The 21,694-nt window shown below is 44.9% G+C and overlaps 2 protein-coding genes across 5 annotated transcripts; both read right to left on the reverse strand.

Moving 5' to 3' along the window:
- Positions 1 to 86: 86 nt before the first annotated feature.
- On the reverse strand, positions 87 to 3,531 carry LOC111066493 (probable G-protein coupled receptor Mth-like 11). The gene is made up of 7 exons (XM_022355166.2): positions 1,745 to 3,531; positions 1,532 to 1,685; positions 1,294 to 1,476; positions 971 to 1,228; positions 741 to 909; positions 359 to 553; positions 87 to 298 (listed from the first exon to the last, which is right to left on the reverse strand). The coding sequence occupies exons 1-7, from the start codon at positions 2,234 to 2,236 to the stop codon at positions 214 to 216; spliced, it is 1,536 nt and encodes a 511-aa protein (XP_022210858.2). The 5' UTR covers positions 2,237 to 3,531; the 3' UTR covers positions 87 to 213.
- A 3-nt stretch (positions 3,532 to 3,534) lies between these two features.
- Positions 3,535 to 21,613, reverse strand: LOC111066490 (transcription factor cwo). Of its 4 annotated transcripts, none has more exons than XM_022355164.2 (4): positions 21,490 to 21,613; positions 6,563 to 6,686; positions 5,584 to 5,905; positions 3,535 to 5,512 (listed from the first exon to the last, which is right to left on the reverse strand). In XM_022355164.2, the coding sequence occupies exons 3-4, from the start codon at positions 5,855 to 5,857 to the stop codon at positions 3,909 to 3,911; spliced, it is 1,878 nt and encodes a 625-aa protein (XP_022210856.1). In that variant the 5' UTR covers positions 5,858 to 5,905; positions 6,563 to 6,686; positions 21,490 to 21,613; the 3' UTR covers positions 3,535 to 3,908. The 4 variants fall into 4 exon arrangements, 3 of the variants coding, with proteins under 3 accessions (XP_022210856.1, XP_022210854.1, XP_022210855.1); XM_022355162.2 differs by lacking the exon at positions 21,490 to 21,613 and adding an exon at positions 14,000 to 15,441; XM_022355163.2 differs by lacking the exons at positions 6,563 to 6,686; positions 21,490 to 21,613 and adding an exon at positions 14,000 to 14,089.
- Between the last annotated feature and the right edge of the window lie 81 nt (positions 21,614 to 21,694).

The following is a 21,694-nucleotide window of genomic DNA, read 5'->3' on the forward strand; positions in this document are numbered from 1 at the left end:
TGGGGTACTAAAACTTGGCGCACCCTGTATATGTTCGATATCAGACTGTAATTTGCAATTACATACAAATATGATGGAATAAAATCAAAATCGCTTTTCGAAAAACGCCACAAAAATTTTATGAGGAATGTCGCCGGGCTGGAGGCAAGGTAGTATCCCTTGTATGAAAGTTGATCGAAAGTTTATTCAATCCGAGGATCAATAACAGTCAATTTATTTGATATCCTGCATGAGCTGGCAGTCCTGTGTCAGACTGCATGTTCCATTCTCATCACCACTGAGCCGTCTATCGTGGTTTCTGAAAGATGTGATTTATTTTCGTTAAAATATACTTTGATAACGGTGCTAAGGCACTCACCGCTTACGAATGATCCTGAGCATGTCCCTGTTGCAGAGTGTGACAAGGAATATTATGATGCCCTGACTGCAGTTTATTATCTCATTAGCTACGATCAAGGGCTTGAAGACTTTCTCAATTTCACAAATAAATGCGACAATTTCCAGAAGCCAACTGACGCCCATTATGATGAATAGATGCACATACACGCCATAGCTAACAAAATATATAAGAAATGAAAAGAATCATTAATAATTGGCTTCGTATATGATTGAAAGAAATTGGAAGGATTGGATCTCATTACACGGAAAACTTGAGATGAATATCAATATCTTTTCAGCAAAATAATCTTTGGATCGTTCTGTTATGTACATACAGTCACACCTTAATGGTGTTCACATACTTAGCTCGGTTCATTGACATTTGTTGCTTTCCGATGCCGTTCCACACTTTTGGCCTGATCTTGTCCGCCAAGTAAATGGTGTGAGTCGTCAGAGCAAACATTGTAATATTGAATAGTATAAATAACGTCAGTGGCGAATAAAAATAAATCATTCCCGACCAACTTTCAGCTGATAAACATAAAAGATTGTATACAGTTCAATGGCAAATATGCAAGCACAAACGATATACTTAAGATCCAGCAGGAAAAGACGCCCACAGCAGGTACCAAGGGGAAAGTTTTGTCTGGTTTAATGGAAAATGGCACAAGTCTGTCTACCAGGAATACGCCCAGAGTAAGTGCTCCAGCAGTGGTCCAGGCGATGAGGTTATAGTTGAAAAAGCTGCTGCGGCGTGTCCCTTGGAGCTCTTGAAAGCGACGCCACACATTGAAGCTTACCACAGACAGCCACAGAAACGTGGCCATCGCTGCAAAGTAACCCGCATAGCCTGGCGTAGAAAGTGTGCTATGTTTGTGGAACATTGTAGTAGATGAGATAATTCAATTATGTTACCATTAATAGAGCAGGCAACTGTGCTGTCAAACACGTGGAAAGTGCTAAAGAGATTCAGCAGGAAGGTTGCTGTCAGGCAGATAAAATACAAATTGCAGCACTTTCCATGCAGCGACTGGAACTGGGGCAGCCAAAGGTAGATGGAAATGGTAATGACCATAAATACGACAGATGCCGCCTTGACTGCAGATAATAATCAGAGAAATTCCACAGTAAATGATTCAATTTCTAGCCCTACCATATGCCATTGTCCAGTCCGGTTCAATGGCGCAGTTGTAAGGAACGATGGTGTAGTTAAAGCCGTCATTCTGTTTCCTAGACTTCCGCGGCTGCAGACAGTATTCCTGCTTGGAGAGGTACTTCTTGTCGTATTGTCGTAGGAGCGTTCCATTCTGGCCAATAAATTTGATCAATTTAATTAAAAATGAAGAAGAGATGTACTCTGTCATACCTCGAATAGTGTCCACAGATCTGTCGTATATTTAATTCTGTTTAGAGCATAATGAGTGCTACATGGCAGTGGCAGCTCCTCCTGCACAACAAAGTCCTCCATGATGTGCTTATGTGTTACACTCCCATTGTCTTGTGTTATATCCAGGGTCATTTTGTAGGATAGCTCGTTGTGTATGTGCGGCGAGCACCTGTTGACCTGCAACACATTGCTCCGAGGACAACAGAATCGTATGCAGGGCCTCACCTTGCACACGCATCCTCTTGTGTGGCTGGGCACCGCTCTGCTGTTCCCGTTGAACAGCAACTCGTAGTCGTACTCCCCCGTTAGAGTCGGCGGAATGATGAGCCGCTCGTAGCTGTAGGATCCGTTGGGGAACTTCGAACTGTTCGTTAGGTTGACAGTATCGAAGTAATTGCAGTCGGGAATGTCAGCTGCAATGCTGCCCAGGAGAAAGCTCAAAAAGCTGCTCCAATGCGGTACCACACGCATTCTGAATAATGTTTTTTGCTGTGCGTACGACTTATCCGCTTCACAACTTGATGCAGAATAAACTGGTCCCGGTACTACGCCTAAATTCCCACTGGCTCTCTGTCCATACTTACATACACATATGTATATGAGTGTCTGTTGTGGTTAGGCCACTCCTTTCTCATCGTCATTGAAAATAAACATTCGTTTTGTCGGTCTGGAAGGAATGGAATGCAAAGAGGGGCGTTTCATTTTGCTGTTGTTTTTTATTACATCTGTATACACATATAAAATATATATTAAACAGTAACGTATTTGTATATTAACAGTACCGTAGAGTGAACGTAATCAAACAGACCCGTACACATTTTTTAAAAAAAGAGTCGCATAACATCAATAATCTTTGTGCTTCGGTTTAGCCAACTAAATCGTTTCCCAGTGCTCTCTTAGATCGTATATCGGTATATCGGAGGAAACTAGTGACAGTCGTCGGAATCGAAACAAGTTAAATATTTTCCTTTATTCCGTTGCGGGATAACAAATAAAAAAACACAAAGATAAAAATCAACGTAGGAGGGGGTTGGGTTAGACGGTAGGTAGTATTAATAATAATAACTAACTAACTATAGTATTAGGACCGCATTTCGAGAATGAAATTTGGACTCTCTCTTTCTTTCTTTCTTTCTGTAATAGAAAAGTTTTTGGGTTTTTTTTGTTTGAATTGTTTTTTTTGTTGTTTTTTTTTTTGTTAGCTATTGTAGCTTTTGTTTTAGCTCCACCATGGGATGTGTGATAATCAACGAACTTAACATAATTTGTCGCTAAAATACAAACTTAAACGAATGACAATTTGATTTTGCTAACAGTATTTACACATACATACACACTATATAATAATATTTCATTTTGATTTTTGTTTTTTTATTTTTTCATTTCCTCTTCCGTTTTGTCGTTTACGTTTTACATACATACATACGTATATCCTCCTCGTTTGACTAGTGGTTTACTATATAGTACGCGTATGTATACATATACATATAATATATATATATTTTAATATGTACGTTTGATTTGCGGGGGGTGGGGACCCCCCCACTTGGCTATAGACTACCTGATTTGAAACCACAACACTTATGTAATTAACACTGCAAAAACGTTAAACTCCTAAAAAAATACATTTAGTTCACAATTAGTTGTTTTTGTTTTAGTTTTTGTTTTGTTTTTTTAAAATCCATTAGATCATTTACGTGGGACTGACTCTTGGCATCATAATAATTATATTTTTAGTACGGTGTACATTTACATATTTCTTGTTGCTATTTACGATCTCTATGCATTATAGTAGACATTTATTTTATGCTGAATTTGTTTGTCTTGCTTGTTAGCTTTGTTCAAAATAGTTGGGCCAGCAAAACTATTTCCTCGAATTTCCTTCCTCTACAGTTCGATCTTGTCTAGGTCTTGGCTGCCGACCACCACCCAGCCTTTGAGGCTGTTCCGATCTAATCCAAAAATAATAAATCTGAATTCGCATTATCTTCTATCCTCTAGTGTCCTCTCCTCTCCTCTCCACTCTCCTCTCCAAGCGCAGATGTCGCCTGGTTTTTGTTTTTGATTTGAGATTAATCATTTGATGATTATTCACAGAAGTACTGAGGTAGTTATTCCATCTGCTGTTCCACCGCCTGCCTCCCTACCAGCTGCTGTTCATGGCCTGCTCCAGCTTGGCCTTGGCCACGGCCGCAGCGGCGACAGCTGCCACCTGGGCAGCCGCCGAATTGGCCCCCACCACGGAGGACAGTGGACCACCTGCGGACGCGGAGGCGGCTGCTGCGGCCACCACTGCCTGCTGTTGCTTGCCAGCTGCAACGGCAGCTGCAGCTGCAGCAGCGGCCAACAACGAGGCCGACGGGGAGCTGGGCATGAAGTTGACATTGATGTTGATGGGATGCACCACCGGCATGCTCGAGTAGCTCTTCTCCAGCAGGTCCATGCCGTTGAGGAACGGCACCAGGGCGTTGTAGTCGACGTTGAGGGGCACGTAGTAGTTGCCCTGGCCGTGCAGAGCGAAGATGGGCACGGTGAAGGAGTGCCGCGGCGCCAGCGAGGTGGTGGTGCTGCTCGGAGTGCTGAGCTGAGCTCCGGCGGCGGCTGCTGCGCTGAGCTTGGCCAGCAGCGGGCTGGAGTTGGAGTTGCTGTTGTGCAGCTCCGACTTGATGTCCTTGATGTCGCTGAAGTTGAACGAGGGCGAGGGTTTGCTGTCGTCGCGCAACATCAGCAGCTGGCGCGGCGGATTCGGATTGCTGGCCTCGCAGTGCACATCCAGGGGATGGACATCCCCGTTGGCTGCTGCCGCCGCCGCCTCGGCCATCTTGCGCTTCTTGGCCATAATGGGGGCTATTTCCGGCTCGGTGCCGTCCTTGGAGTGATCGGAGTGGGCCTGCATGTGCGAGTGATCGCTCTGGAGGTGAGCAGCCACCGGGCAGTGCTCGCTGCTCGTCTCCTCGTCGTGCAGCTCGTGGACGAACCGCTCCTTGATGTGGTTCTTGTACTTGTAGTTGTTGTTGTGCTCCACCTCGTGCGACGACTCCGAGTAGTTGCGCATGCGCACCGACATCAGGCTGTCCTGTGTGTGGTTGTGCCCCAGATGCGGATGCTGCTGCAGCAGCAGGTCCCGCGGCGGCGGCGAGTGCATGTTGGAGGTGTCCGTGTGTAGCATGGGCTCCCGCGACGAATCAAAGTCGTGGTGGCTGCTGTCCGTGTGGTGGTGGTGGTGGTGCGGGGCCGTCGACGTGATCACTGCCGCCTGATGTGGCATGGGCGGCGCCACCTTCTGCGCCACCGACGCGGACGTGGTCGTTGGGCAGGTGATCGTGCTGGGGCAGGTGGTGGAGCTTGCTGAATTGCTACTGCCTGCAGCGGGCAGAGAGCCCGTGGAATTGGTGGGAACATTGTCGCCATTGGCATTGCCACTGCCACTGCCGCTGCCACTGCCACTCCCATTGGTCATGGGCAGCTTGCTGGCGGCCTCGAGGTTGGTGGAGCTGGAGGAGCTTCCGCTGCCATTGCCGGCGGCGGCGGCAGCTGCTGCCTGCTGGTTTCGCTGCAGCTGATTCAGATGATTGCGGAAGCTCAGATCCTTGACGTCGTTGTGGTCCTGGCTGTGCTCCACATCCGAGGCCCCCAGCATGTCCCGCAAATGGCACAGGGGCGGATGATAGGCCTGGTGGGGGCTGCCGCTGGAGGCGCTCACATTGTCCGGCATGTGGCAGGTGCGCGTTGACTTGTAGCACTCGGCTGTAGAACAGACAAACAAACAGAGATTAGAAGATAGTTTTATAGGGGGGGAAAAGATCGAGTCCACTCACTCTTGAACATGTCATCGATGTGCTCCTGCAGGCGACCCAACAGGCGGTGGCAAAAGTCCTGCATGTGGACGTCGTAGAGGAACTTGGCCGCCTCCTTCATGCAGTCCATGTACCCACTGCGGTAGTCGCTCTCCTTCTGCAGGCACTCGCTCTGCAGATGCTTCAGGTGCCTGATGGCCATCTCGATGATCTCCGTCTTCTCGATGCGGCCGCGGCCCTTGCGCTGGTACTGCGGCGGGATGAGGCGTGAGAGATCCGCCAGGCAGGAGTTCATGCGATCGCGTCGCCGCTTCTCGATGATCCGGTGCGATAGGGGGTCTTGCTGTGGGCACACGAGAGGACAAAGAGCTCTGATTAGATGCGGTTTGCTTGGGGGTCCAACGATATGCGGGGGGGAGGGGGTTTAGGCATTATCCTAGTAATGATTGGTTCTTTTTGCATTTTTCAATTTCATTTTATTTTCACTTTAATTTTGGGTTTTCTTTTCTCTTTATTTTCAATCGCTTTTCTTTTAATTTTAATTTTTGGTTTAAACTTTTTTAGGCGTACAATAAAAAAAAGTGTCAAAAGCGGCGGTGGGCGTCGTGTCGTCGGGGTTGGGCAGGGCATGGCATCGGCCCCTCGTGGCACATGGCTGTGCGTAAATATATATATATGTGTGTGTGTGTGTGCGTGTGTTTGGGTGTGTGTGAGTATGTGATAGATACATAGTCCAGGCGCTGCGCTGCGCTGAAGCCTCTCCCTCTTTTGATCCTTTGATCTTGCCGTCGATCGTTGATCGTCCGTCTCTATTCGTTTTATATTCGCTTATATTCGCTTTTATTCGATATTCGATTGTTTTATTCGTTCAAATTTGCATTCAATTTTTCATGGTTCACAATTGAAATGATCAATGGATAGATAGCGATCGATCAGATCAGATCAAATCAAATCAGTTTCTGGTGTGAGTTCTCGCGATCTCTAAAATTGTAATATTTACCCTCGATGTTTTATTACGTCTTCCTGTGGCATATTCAGCATCGTCCTCGCTGTATGCCGTCGCAGAGGTGGAAAAATTTAAACTAGATTCTGTGCAATAAGGAAAACTGGAGACAGCTGCTTCGCTATATTTTCGTTTTTCGATATGCAAAAGAAGTGGGAAGGATAAAGATAAAGAAACACAAATAAGTCCAAATTTTGTTCAAAAAATGTATTGGTTGTTTTTTGGTTTTTTTTTTCTTGTTTTGTATTTTTTGTTTTTTCAAATTTTTCATTTCGATTGTTTTTCGGTTTTAGTAATGCATTTATTAGGCGCATAACTTAGCCTGACTTAGGAGTAGTAACTAGGGCTAATTAGAGCTATGGATTAATATTTTTATTTCGGTTTTAATTTAAGACTCAGAGATACAGAAGCTAAAAAATCTGCAATCTGCAAAATGGCTGCAACGGAACAGAGAGAACATAATAAACATTAAACGTTGATTAAAGCACCAAGTGGCATCGAGATCGAAGGATCTGGGGTACTGGGGCACTGGGGGGTGGGCCTCAAAGGCGTCGCTTGGCTAAAATTGTTTGTTTTTGGTGTTGTAGTAAACAAAAAAAAATCGAATAAAAATATGCCTTAAAATACGATTAGCATACGGATACGTGTAGTTGTTTGTTGTTACTCCAGGATCATCCACGATCACTATATCACTCACTGACACACTGAGAATTGTGAACTGAAGTCGGGACCCCACATAAATAGTTTCGCCATGTTTCCTTAGACAACCCACAAAATGTTTTTCATTCGAAAAATCAGTCCCGCCAGCTGCCGTGTGGGCTGGTGATGAGAAACCAATTGAAACGAGCCAATCCCCACACACGTTTTCACGTTTTCATATGCACTCCATATATCAGAGCGGCTATTTTTAGCATCTACACGTTTTAATTGCCATGTGCCAAAAATATAATAAAACAGAGAGAAATAGAGAGAGAGACAAAACTCGAACAGAATTTTGTAGAACTGGGAAAACTGTTGCCAAGCGCCACAAGAGCGGCCACAGCGGCCACCACAGACTAAATGTTAGAGCAGAAAAATTCACTAAATGCCAATTCCCGAACCAAAACAAACAAAAATCGCTTGAGGTACGGACGACACGGGTAATCATAATGTACGCGGGGGAGGGGCCCAAGTAGCAGAATCATTTCGAAAACGCTAGAAACCAAAATAAATGAACGAGCAGCCCAAACGATAGAAAGAATAAGTGTCATGGCTCCGACTCTTGCGTTGCCTCTGGGGCGATAAGCGACAACAGACAACAAACATTAAGCAAATATGTATATACGAGTGTGTATCCACATATTTGTACACATCAAAAAGATATACTAGAACGCACCAGTCCATGGCGCCTAGAACTTGTTTATCTGGACGGCCACAGCCTCTCCAACAATCCAGCCACAGCCACAGCAACAGCAACAGCTAGCCCCGCCCTCTGCTAACTTGTTTTCATCTGGTCTGGGCGTTTAGCACAATTTGCATTATTTGATCTGTAAGCCGTAGCCAATTATCAGTATATCAGAATTACGACTTCGGCTCACGCTGCGTATGAGTAATTCAGCACAGATTTCAATCCAATGTTCGCCTTGGGGGCGACTCTTGAGTTGATTGCACTCTGCCCGCCCGCCCGTTTGGTTTTTGTTTCTTTTTGGGGGACAACGAACGGCGTTCCCGTGAACAGGGCGTGTACTCCTCCTCGGTTTACATCAGTGGCCAAAGAGCACTTCAGTTTTGTGGCCAGGCGTCAGCGAGAGTCACCAATCACTCGCTTGATTCATGCGATGGCACCCCAACAAGTTGGCAGCGTGCCCCTTTTGGGTGGATTCCTCTTGGCTCTTGGCGCTGCAGTTCCCACCGTTTTGTTTACGTTTCTCTTTGTTGTCGCACTATTAAGTAATTGGCCCCCGTAAATATAGGAATGAGGCACGTACTATACAGTCGCGGGGACACAGCCATCATCATCTACAGGTAGTCTCTGTGGACCCATGACGACAGTCTCCGCCGATCAGTCGCCCATCGCTTGCCAAAGGCATGAACAGCACAGCATATTCTCCCATTCCCGCAACCATTTTCCCATTTACCCGTTCACCCATTTACCCATTCACCAGTTTGCCCCTCTTCCGATTTCAATTCACGTTTATCTCTAGCTCTACGCATGTGTTATGTTCTGATAATAATAATTACTACCAAACAGCTTGCACACGCTCAGCTATCGCTCTGCTATCGATATGCCACTCAAGTGACTTGTTTCCTGCGCTTATCGCGACGGCTGTAAGGTAACTAAACCCCGAAATTTTCGTAGATAAGATTACACTGCCATGCACGTGACGATGTTTTTTTCTTTCTTCGTTTATTATGGGCTTTTGAGGTCATCCATAAACACTGATATAGTTGCAAGCCAAATACAACTGGTTCGTGGCAGTTGTACGCAGTTTAATCTTGGCTAATGGCAGCAGGGAATTTCCCCTAGATTTACAGAATAAAGTTTATTAATTTATAGGCTGCACCTGAAAGACGTCAGACTTGACTTTACAAAGATACAGAGATACGGATACGGACCACGAAAAAAATACACTGACTCACAGGCACAGCACAGACACAGCATAAAGTGAGTGATTCATGAATCCCCATATATTTCCTATAGATTTTGGTCCCACCACTTACACAACACAACACAAACAAAACGGAACGAAACTGAACGGAATGGCATTCAATGCCACCAAGAGATAGAGAGAGATCTGTGTCAGACATTTCCATATTGACATTAGGCAATGGAAATTGTGAAATCTTAAATCAGAAATCAGAAATACTTGAAACGTAGGAAAACAACTCGACAAGCGGTGACGTTTTAGTTGATAAATCAACAATAAAAAATCTCTTGACTTGACAATCTTTTGGCTCTAATTGGCAAAAAGTGGGCGGGGTTCTCTGGGGGGTTCTCTGATCAGCTGACCTTGAACCGTGGAGGGGGTATCTCTATCTCTAATGATAAGATAACACAACACAATACAAGCACAACAAATTAGCACGAAATTAAACGAGAGAGAGAGAGAACTGCAGTGTCGAGTCGAGCATCTGATCACGTGAGAGCCGAGCAACGAACAACGAACGGAACTTGAATGGAAACTTTAATGATGCCTCCAGCAGCACTCATGAATATTCACGTATACACATATTCAGGTGGAAACTGAATGGCTGAGCGGGCACGTGATATAACGATGAGATTGGGCAATGGCCCAGAGCCAAACGAACTCAAAAGTTCAGCCAAATACTCTGAGAGTGCTGGTTCCAGCAAAATCCAATTGTCTTCTTTATTTTTTTTTGCCAGCCCCCAAAACGTGCGCACGTGCCGGATGGATCGCCCGGCAACAGAGCCGCAACGAGGGCAATAATACAAGTACCTCTCCCCTCCCCAGCGATTCTGCCAGCAAATGGCACGCTGGTCATGCTGTGTAAGCGAAAAACAATTCAATATAAGCAGATACTGGCACACAGATACACACAGCTAAATACAGATACACAGATACAGAATGCGGCGCGACACAGCGAGAGATACAACAAACAAATTGGACACAAAACAAAGGCCAATTGAAGGCGGTCTGTCATTTGGCTTTTACGCACACGCAGCAGGCAGGCAGCAGCAGCAAACGAAGTTTCGAGATATACCAGGAAAGCTCAGGCAATTGGAGACGCCACAAAGTAGCAGCAGCAGCAGCAGCAGCAGCCTTTGTCCCAAGGGAATTCCAGCAAGGGGGAGGCTAATGATTCATCAACGAAGTTTACTTTGAATTGGAGTCTGCGTTCACTCACGCACTGGTTGCTGTAGAATCTAGAAAACAATTCTGCGAATTCTGTGTGGATTCCCCTCCAAAAATTCGTGTAAAAAAAAATGCCACAAAATTCGTAGCAACTCCGAAATATCATCATACAATCTGGCATATCAAAACAATATTTCGCCTTGGAAAACTTTCCCCTAAAGAGTATAAATAACTTGAAAATTTTCCACACGTACGCTTCCAATTCCAAATGTTAATCGAATGCCAACGATCTGCAACCCCACACATCCCCATGCCCATGCCCCATGCCCATGCCCATGCCCATGCCCATCCGCATTCCCCAACTAATAGACAGCCACAAATGACCCAGCATGTAGTAATAACTGGGTCAAAATACACTCACATATTCACATCGCAACTATTCAAATCGTTTAGTGGCAATCAAATGCAATGTGCGGAGCACCAGAGCCCCGCATCCCCATCTCCATCCCCATGACTCACGCGGACGCGGACCTCGAAAAACGTCGACGTTGAATGCATTAATCATTGGAAACCACCATGGAAACCAGAGTGTGCCCGTGTACCGTGTACCGTATCCCTCCCCCACGTATGAGAAATTTGTGTGTGAATTCCACCATATATATTTGTACTGCGGCACGTTTCTCCCCCGTGAGCAGGCAACCTGCAGGAGGAGGCTCATCATCAAGAGGAGTGTGGTGTGTGTGTTTGTGTGTGTGGCTGCATTGGAGAACGTGTCTACGTGCCCGCCTCCGAAATGCCAATGGACGCCGCGACGAACAGAGACCGAGCGAGAGGCGACCAAGAGGCCGGCCATCAACAGAACAGAACGATGATGACGACGAAAACAGCGACGACGACGATAAGACCGACGCTTCGGCGTAACGAAATGGGATCGATGCGAATAAAGATCGGAACGGGATTCGGAATCGGAATCGGAATCGGAGAACTGGAAGATCGTCAACAGACAGCGCCGCAGACCATCCGCTAAAAATATTTGTATAATTTATAACACTTCGTTGGGCTCTATTTATAGCAGCCTTCCTGCAGCTTGCGTTTGTTGTTTATTTGGAGAAAGATACATAGATGGATGGTTGGATACTTATATACTCGTGGTTTTTGAGATTCATTTCATTTACTTGTTGTTTGCTTTGACGTGTTGTCTTGCTGAACATTTGTGAGTTGATTAGCCTACATGATTGGCCCCTTTGGATGGATGGAGATACAGTTGGCATCCAGACTGGAGGGGTTGATCATGTAACACAAACGTAGCCAGCAAACAAACACACTTTATCAGAGTTCTTTCGTTCTTACTTTCATTTTGGGAAAACAGAAAAACACAAACTCACTTATCACACACTGGTCATGGTCACTTGAGGGCTATCACTGGGTGGGGGGATCACATACACATAGTCGTAGTACTTCCATTGATATATATATATTGTATGGCGTCGTTGACAAGATCCCGAAATCGAAAACAACGAGAGACAGCTGCGTTTGCAAGTGGATAAGCCCTCCTCCTCCTTCTCCGTTACTCCTCATCATCAACATCATCATCGACATCAACATTATCATGTGGCGTCTGCTTGGAAAGAGGTGGGTGGGTCTGGAGCAACTGTCTCGTCGTGCAACAAACCCGAGATCTCACTGACGCATGGAAAACAACTCTATAGATTAGATATCTCTCTCTCTCTCTCTCTCACTCTCTCTACGTACTCGCTCCATATTGGAGATTGGCTTGTGGTGGGGTGGCGGTGGCGGTGGCTGTGCGTCACGCCCCGCCTTGCTGTTTATCGCGTGTTTGCTTATCACTTATTTATGTGTTCTTTATTCTTTTCTCTTTATCTTTTTCCTTCATTTTCTGTGGTTTCTCTCGGTCGTTTTTTCATCTCTATTTGGTGGTGTTGATTAAAAGGGAGGGCGCGCGTAATGCAAATTATAAACACTTGAACGACGACGAAGACGAAGACGGAGACGCGACAAAAGCGTGTTTACTTCGAGGGGCAGTTGATAAGGCGACACACACACACACACAATCGTTTGATCACGCGTGCAAAGGTATTTTTTTTTTTTTTTTTTTTTAACAAACCAAAGCGAACCGAATCGAACCGCAACGATCGTCGAACTAATTATGGAAAATGTGTATAAACTGTTTGTGTATTGTTAGTTGTGATAATTTCCACATAATTAACACGGTTAGGGGCATGTTATTATTAGCCACACGTGATATATGGGTATAGGTATCAATATATATATATATATGTATATAGATATAGGTACATACTACCATATCATATGCAATTATGGTAACACTTTCCCCCCAATCAGAACCCTCCTGCCAATTGAAATTGGGAGAACAAATCAAATCAAGCTGCATATTAAATGAAAAACTCAGTGGGGGCGGGCCGTGGTAGGATATTTATAGTATAGGGGGGTTGAGCGCATTCCCAGGAGTGGTCACTGAATACCAAAATAGCCCCCAATATAATACTCAATCAAATAAATACGACAACAGCAAGGAGGAACATGGGAGAAAGACAAAACTTGTTGACCTTCAAAAGGACACCGACTGGCACCAACACCACCCACGCTCACGCCTACGCCCACGGGACACAGCACACAGATATGTATCGGGATAGAGACGGACACGAAGGCGAAGACGGAGACAGCCCCCTCCTAGGCAGACACACAAACACGTGTGTGGCCACCCCTCTTCACCATTCATTGGCCAATCAATGGAGCAGGAAAGAGGGGGCTTAACTGATATTTATAGCCACGTTTTGGCCGTTGACATTTAGCCGGGAATAAAGTTCGCGACCATTGGGGGGCCGCGACTAAATTATTGAACGAGTCTCTGGCCACACTAGCGGACAGACACCCCCGAGTCCGAATCCGAATCCGAATTTGGGTTCCACTCGGACACGTTTAATGAAATTCAAGTTCAGAAATACTCGTACACAAAAAAAAACACACACACAAATGTGGGAAGGGGCATGGGCAGAGTAGTCTCGGCATGGGAGATGTGGGAGGAGGAGGAGAGGGAGATTGGCTTTTGGGGGAACGTCACGTTTGGCGGCGGGTCGTGCGTTGCTTTTTGTGTGCTTGTGTGTGGGTTTTTGTTTGCAAAAAACCCCAAAAAACAAAAAAAAAGATGAAATAAAATTAAGTGAAATAAAACTAAAGCACAAATCCGGCCAAGAATAGATCGACGACAGCACAGAGTCTGCCCACGTTTTTAGCATGTTTTCTCGCCCGATTTTTCACATTTCACGAGTGTTTTGCAAATGTTTTCTAGCTCAAAGGCTATAAATAGAGCCCACACGATCCACACCCAATCCACAACACACGCACACTCACACACACCACACACCACACACACACATACTAAAGCACTGCGAAGGCCGTTACAAAGCCAGACGACGGCGACGGGCGACGGCTACGAAGAAGAAGACGACTTAAGGTAACAACTAAATTGGAGACTAAAATCTACACTAAACCATTAATTAATGCATAGACTTAAGCGCGCAGGTGAAAGTGAGTGTTTTTTTTTTGCTGTTTCTGTTTTGGAGCTGCTTTTGGCGGAATCCCTCTTTTGTATACCTACCTCTCATACTTAACCGGATGTGCGGTATGTCCGTTCGCCTCGTTCCAATAGGGCTCCATGCTGCTGTGGCAACTCCTGCTCCCTCCTGCTGCTGCGGCTGCTGCTTCTGCTGCGCCCTCTGCTGCGGCTGCGTTTGCTAACTGTGCTATCCTGGACTGCTGCTGCGACTGCTGCTGCGTCAACGTGGCTTGCAGTTGCGGTGGAATGGTGGAAGGTGGGGGGGTGCGCTCCTTACGTCAATGCAGAAATAATTGTACAAATACCAAGATAAATGCCGGGTGGGGGTAGCGGGCGAATTATGGCTGAGCAAACAGGTTGTCGACGGTGGCGGCGAAGACGAACGAAACAGCGAAGAGCGACGGCAAATTTGGATCTACGGCGAAGCACAGCTCTTCCTCTCTCTTGCTCTCTCTTCGGTGGGTTGTTACACAAGGATAGTTACTTTTACTGTTATTTAGGTACTGTGTTATTTTGTATCACACTTTTTTTGTTGTTGCTGCACGTCTCTCAAAGAATATCCAATACTCCCTGCACTTGCCGAACACGCTGCGTTGCTGCTGTCTTAGATATAGCATAACATTCCCGAGCTATGTATTTTTTTTTATTTATGTTGGAACGAATGGAATTATACTACCGATAAGTCTTGCACAGCGGGCGGGTGGGTAGTTACTGGACTGTGGGCCGTCAGCGGGGTCTTATCAGCAGTTAGCCTTTTGTTTGTTCGTTTCTTTCTGTGTGCTGGCGATAACGAAGCAGCGATAAAGTTATTTTCTCCTTTTTTTTGTTTTACTTGGCAGCAGCGCTACGTCTATTTTTGGGGTGCACTTGTTGGAGCATCCACTGTGGCCTCTCTCTCTCTCAGACACTCTCGCCTGCTCTTTTTCTCTGTCTGTCACTCGCGGCGATGCAAAGAGTTCACGCAAAACAAAAAATAAATGTCGAAAAACGTGATTACTGCTGCTCGGCGCACTCGCTTTGGGCCGTTTACACGTTTTCAGCTTTTATACAATTTTTTGTATAAACATTTATTTGTTTTATTAATACTCGTACGCACACACACACACACACGAGACACGCAGCAGCAGCAGCAACAATAACTTCCTTTCACAGTGGAATTTTACCAGCAACAGAGTTGCCTATACACACATACACACACACACATATATATATATATATATCTGTAGGTGAGGCGAGCAGCATATGAGCGATTTGGTATGCGTGTGCGTGTGTTTCACTATTGTGGCACTTTTGTACATATAATAAATTTTGTTGCTGCCTCCAGCTAATTTTGACGCTGTTGTTTTTCTCTTCGTTTGTTGTTTTTGTTGTTTAACTAAAGCAGTTTTTTCCTCCGTTTGTTTGTTATTTTGCACTGTCACTGTACGTATACGCTCCGTGTGCACCGTTCCGTCCGCATCCGTTGCCAGAAATAAAATGAACCCGCCGAACGGCACGAGACCCCGACACAGCGAGGCGAGCAACGCGAATTGATGACGTTCGGAGATTCCCGAGCACGACGGAGCTAGCCAGAGAGCATTGTGGGCGAAATGTGAGCACAGAAGAGCGCGCAGAGAGAGCCATCGATGGTTCGGGCGCTCTGCTCTGGGGGCTCCACGTTCCTCAAGTCGTGTTCGGCCCCAAATTAACTTACATGTGTGTGTCGCCGATGTTATCGCATTTCGTGCGCGGCGAACGTGATTGCCACAGTGGGGCCAGACAGCTTGTAGTATGGCAAAAATATCACATGGGGCGTAATACAAGAAATCATTTTATGGTCCACTTTCAAACGCAAACAAACAGGAAAAAACCTGCCATAAAAACTAACGAATTAAAATTAAATTAGGTTAATTAAGATACATATATGAATACATACGTATGTATAAATTTTTAAGTTAAAGCTAACGAAAGCGTAAAGTTACTTATTTAATTATGGTATGCCTAAGAAAGATCCAAAATTTAAACTTTTAAAAACTCAGCCACGATTATGTTTCGAACTAACAGCTAAATTTGCTTAACCTATTTTCTCCTTCATCTCTTACCTAAACAAGGGCTGTAAAGAAATTTACCTCAAATACTTAATCCACACTAATTTATTGTTTATTTTCGGAATCAGCAGATGGAAGCACAGTTCTTACATATTTATCTGAAAGCACTGTGCGGCTGCCACTGTGCGGATGACTAGACTAGACTTCATTTACGGTCGCCTGTCCGCGCACTTACACAACTAAAGCTGGGTGTTGCTGTTGTTGCTGCTGTTGTTGTTATTGTTATTGTTTTTATGCATGCATAAATATGTTGCGTGTAAATTATATTAATAAGCATTTACCTCTCTCTCTCTGACTGATTGTTATAAATAAGCTAGCCATATGTTTTTCAAATGCCAATCTCTGATTGAAGTGGTACACCCACACCCGGTCGGGGCAACATTGAGCCATTACAGTTACAGTGTCACTTGATTGACCAAACATTATCTCTGTGCCCGCTTAGTCATGGAAGATACATGGAAGTCGACACTGCCCAACCTTCAATTAAATGTACCTTGGGCAGGGCGAACACTCAAAAAAAAATAAATAAAAAATATTCAAAATATATAATAATAATAAAGCGAAAATCAACGACGCAAAAGCCCATGGCAGCGGCGCTCAGATAGCCAGCAGCCGAGGGGCAGCAGCAGCAGCAGGAACAGCAAGAGCCAGCGAACACGGCAGCGGCATATAATAAAACACGTGAACGTGACAAATTCCAAAGCGAAATCCAACAGGGCGGCGGCGGCTGAGAGTGAGACAGAGAGAGATAGAAAGAGATAGCAAGTGAGAACGGGAGCTTGAGAGGCGAAAGAGCTGATAAACACTCGCGCTTGGCAACAACAATCGGCACGAATGTGAACAACACAGCACACACACACACACGGCAAACACACACATGCACTCGAACATGGTCGGCCGACATTTTGTTTTTATTACAGAGCGCAACAGTCCGTTGTTTTTTTGTTGCTGTCGCTTTTCGGTTTCGGTTTTCGTTTTGTTTTTCGTTTCGTTTTAATAATCGAAATAATAATCATACGCTGCGTTGTCCCGTCATCGCTGTCTCTCTCTCTATCTCTGTTTCCCCCTCTCTCTCTCTTAGCCGTACTCACTCTCACTCCATGGACGGCCAGAAGCTTAACGTTTTTAATCGAGACACGTTGAAAGTGGCAAATACACAAAAAAACACACACGAAATTCGTGGCGCATGACGTAATTTCTCACGCGAGCCGAGCATGTCAGCCATTCCACACACACAAACACACGGAAAAAATGCACACACACAACCACACGGACAATGTAACACTCAAGTTTGTTGTTGGTCACGTGTCTTTGAAATGTTTTTGCCTCCAGAAAGCGCACTTTGTTTATATTAAAACCAACTTGACTCGACTCGACTCGGATTCGGATTTGATTATTTCATTTCCATTGTGTTGGATTTTCCAGCGTGTTGATTATATTTAAATGGCAGCTCAAGCTATTTTTAGAGCCGGCTCTGGCCCCAAAGGTCACGCAAACACACAAACACACACACAAATACAACTTGCAAAAGCCGCGATCCGCGGTGATAAATGATATAAACGTGTCCAATTAACCACTGGGCTTGCGTAACAGCAGCTTTGGTGCTCAACCAGCCGATCCATGGTCTGGTATACCCTGTCAGAGGGCGGTTATAAGGCCAAACAGAACGTTGGCCAAAAGATTAAGTAGTTTTCGACCCTTAAGCCATGCCCATCTGTTTGTTTTTATGGAAATAAGTCTCGCTGGTTTTAAGTTATACTACAGGTAGTCACAGTATCGCATGGCTTGTCAAATAAAATCAGTCAAAGACCAAAAACTGTCTAATTCAAACAGAATCCATGTACTATAAGGCTGCACAAGCAGGGAGATGTTTTTGTAGGAATAACTTTTTGTATTTTAAGATCATCCAACGGAACTCTACCTCACTTTCACTTGAATATGTTTGTTTGTCTTCGCATGGTTCTGTTAAATATAATCTTTGTGTACATATCAGATAAAGGTCTAAAGATTAGACAGAGTATCCCAAGTTTGGGGCCCATAGGCAGGCCTTTCTGTCGTGCTTTTGTTTTGTTTTCGGTGTTTGCTGATCTCAGAGCTAATTATAAGTGGCACGTGCACTCGTATGGCATTTCGTTACGTATACGGCCCGAGGTCGCTGCGGAAATTACACACATGTCCGCCCCGCCCCATTGTAGGGCACGTGCAAAGACATAAAAATTGCTGGAAGTGGCTCAAGTTACTCATGTGGCCACATTCCCCCCTACACCCACACACACCGAGCACTGCCATCCACTCCGACCACGTTATCATGGCGGTAACATATTTATTTACAGCACGGTCTCTATGCTCACGTGTTGCTAATCGCAGGGGGGCGTTACGTGGCTCGGCTCTCGCAATTTCCACGAGCATGAAATGCAATCCGCCCGAAAGGAGGGGAAAGGCCACAGACATTTGCAGTGTGACGAAAGGTTTGCTTTTCCATATAAACAGAGACGAAACAGCATAACAAAAGGCAAACACTTGTGGATTGCCCTCAAGGGGAGAGTAAACACACACTCTCACACACACACACACACACACACACACACACAGGGAAGGGAAGCTTATCGGGCTCGTCTGTTTATCTTCCCCCCCTCACTCTCCTGGCTAAAGTTTAATCACGAACGGTGAAAACGGCTGGAAAACCCCAGCAAAAGTACATGCAATGGGTCAGGCATGGCGAAACTATTTGGTATAGTTAACGATTGCCCCGCAGAATGCACAGTGTGGCGAGAGTGCAACAACGAGAGTGCGGTATCCCCAGACAAATGTTAACTTAATTCAATTAAATTCCACAGCTTTTCCCACTGTGCCTGGTGGCATGCCATGCATCAAACGCTTATGATAACCACAAATAATCGTGAGGCAAACTTAAGTTTTGTGCCTTCACACACAGGTGCAATTCACACCTGTAATTAGGACTGACATTGACGAAATCAGCAGACCGGGAAAGGGCCCCCAGCCCCAGCCAGGCAGTGAAGTGAAGTGGTGCACAAAATGTGAGCTCTAATCGTGTTATATCTTAATTGGAACCTTTCAAGTGGGCTGAAAACATTCTCGGACTTATCGCCTCATCATAATCAACAATAAACAACATCAAATCGCGTGAAATGACAGAAAATTTCTTATCATCTTGCAAAATTTCAATTTCAAAGTCGAGGTGAAATCAAAAAAAAAAAAACATTCTCATCAGTTGATAAGAACTATTACTATCACAATCAAAAATAAATAAAGGTACAAACAACAAAAAACTGGAAAATAATACACAAAAATGCAAGTGGAACGAGTCTGAAGCTATAATAGATACATATGTACGAGCATTTGCACAGATATTGCGATTGTAGCTGGCTGCTCTTTGCTGATATTCCCCATTTGATGCTAGTTGTTGTTGCTGTTATGTAGATTAGAAATCTCGAGAAATGTTTATGAAAAGACCCAAGCGAGAGCCCCAACAGACAGGGACAGGGGCAACGACACGTGCGCCCGCAGCTGGACAAATAATATATATTATTTTATAGACGCATTTGTAAGAGTATATACAGGTATTTGTTTACATGTGCATATGAACGATCCATGTCAGGGAATAGCTGCATGTACAGTGCTTGCACTCGTAGATCGATGTACAATATATATGCACATATATTTGAGCTATATCAGGGCTCGACTGAATGTCAGCTGAGAAGCTAAGAAGTTCAACTCAAGGACGCTGGGAGGAATTTCGGTATTCACAAACAGAAATCCCAAAACAGATAGAAAAACAAACGATTGTAGCACTTCGAATTGCTCTTAATGAGGCTTTAATAAGGTGCTAAAGAACTTGAAGCAAAAATAATTATTTGCACTTTTGCAAGTTTTATTTTGAAGTGTTTTCTTCGTACAAAAAAGGGTCAACACTATAAGGCCTATTCAAATTGAACAACATTCATAAGATGATGAAAACACTTAATTTTGATCGGGAGAAAATGTATCTATTTGGACAAGTAAGATATCATTTTAATGGATTAAAAATTAATAATGAAAATTTAAAGAATACAAAAATGGAGCTACGGAAATCTCTTCATATTTTTAATGCTTTCCCTATTCGTATATGCATTCTTTTCAAGGCCCCTTTTCTATGTGGGTTCGTTCGATTTAATTTGCTACCAATGATACCGATTCGAGTGTGCTAATGGCTATGGGCTATGAGCTCTACTTCTGGCCGGGGCTGGGTTATGTAAAACTTACAAATTGTTACACGTTTTGCATTCAAATGTTGCCACTGTCGCTGCTGTTGATAAATCAAGCAAAGTCGACTTGAGATTCCAGCAACAACGAAGCAACGAAGCAACCGACAAGGTGACGCCGTACCGCCTGTAACTCGCTGGACTTTGGTTCTATTTTGTTTTATTTGGATTTGCATTGGGAAGAGCGGGCTCGTGGAGGAAGTCGAGTTAATTGTATGCATACACACACACACTCATACAATATACATATATATGTTACATATACATATATAGGTGGATATGTATGTATGTATTTAATGGAATTTTCATTTGCATTAATTGAATTTGCATGTGATGCGGGTTATCTGTATGCTGCGTTGTTTTCAGCTGGAAAGTGATTGAATGGGTAACACATGGATGCCTGGACGAGCGATTCAACTTGTTGGTTCGTGGGCAAGATATTCTCGCCAGACAGTCTGTGTCTGTCGGCTATCCTCTGGCATTCCGTTGGCTTTTCTCTAGTTTTCCGCTGCTTTTCAGTCTTTACCTTTATTTTTTCTCAGTTTTTTTTCCGTTTCCTCCTCTCCACTCGTTTCCTCTGGTATTCCTTTGGTTTTCTTCTTCTTTTTTTTCCTGATTTGCTATAAGCCAGGGGTCTTAGCACGTAACGCATACGACATGGAGGCAGTTTTTCTGGCTGATATGTTGAGAGAAACAAACGCTTTGTCAGAGAGGCAGAGAGACACAAACACGTTGCAACAGCTGCCGCTGCTCCAAGATGTACATAAATACATGCAAATATGTGTGGCTGTATCTGTGTTTCTTTCCATTATTTATCTGTGTGTGCGTGTGTGTATCCGTTTCCCCCTGTGTGTCGGTGTAATGCTGGTTACATCCCATCCCGACTTCTGTGTGTGGGCGGCGGCAAAACCCAATGCCTTTGACTCAACCAACGCTGCTGCCACCGCACCTCATCGCCCGAGGAAACCACGTAACAGAAACAACGACAAAACGTGCTTCTGCCGGGTGCCTCTTTCGTCTGCCCCACCTCCCCGCGCCGCCAGTGGCAGTGCATGCGGTGGGGCGGCAGTCACATTTTCAAAACATTGTGGCAACGTGTGTCCATGAATTGTAAGGCTTGGGTCTGGGCCTGCCGCTGACATTGGATTGGAATTGGGATTATGATTATGATTATAACACTCACCTACCCCCCAACTTCCATCTGCATCTGCATCTCCATCTCCACCCACCGCCCAACAGCCACTCCAACAGGTTGAGAGAGCGAAAGTTTTTGAATTTTCCAGCGACACCAGGGCATAACGGTAAATACCAGGTTATGGCTGTGTGTGTGTGTGTCCGCACAGAAACTGCAGAGACTGCCACCCACTCACCTTGTGGAGCTGCCACTG

This window comes from Drosophila obscura, unplaced genomic scaffold (assembly GCF_018151105.1).
Source record: "Drosophila obscura isolate BZ-5 IFL unplaced genomic scaffold, ASM1815110v1 contig_150, whole genome shotgun sequence".
NCBI lineage: Eukaryota > Metazoa > Arthropoda > Insecta > Diptera > Drosophilidae > Drosophila > Drosophila obscura.

Bases quoted from the DNA above. Each gene is read 5' to 3' on its own strand.
- LOC111066493 (XM_022355166.2), bottom strand. From the start codon at position 2,236: ATGCGTGTGGTACCGCATTGGAGCAGCTTTTTGAGCTTTCTCCTGGGC. The intron at 910-970 runs GTATATCGTTTG...TATGTTTATCAG, and splicing joins CTTTTCCTGCTGGATCTTAA to CTGAAAGTTGGTCGGGAATG. The intron at 554-740 runs GTATGTGAACAC...ATATTTTGTTAG, and splicing joins ATGTCAATGAACCGAGCTAA to CTATGGCGTGTATGTGCATC.
- LOC111066490 (XM_022355162.2), bottom strand. From the start codon at position 14,058: ATGGAGCCCTATTGGAACGAGGCGAACGGACATACCGCACATCCGGTT. The intron at 5,906-6,562 runs GTAAATATTACA...GTGTGCCCACAG, and splicing joins GACGTAATAAAACATCGAGG to CAAGACCCCCTATCGCACCG. The intron at 5,513-5,583 runs GTGAGTGGACTC...TCTGTTCTACAG, and splicing joins CATCGATGACATGTTCAAGA to CCGAGTGCTACAAGTCAACG.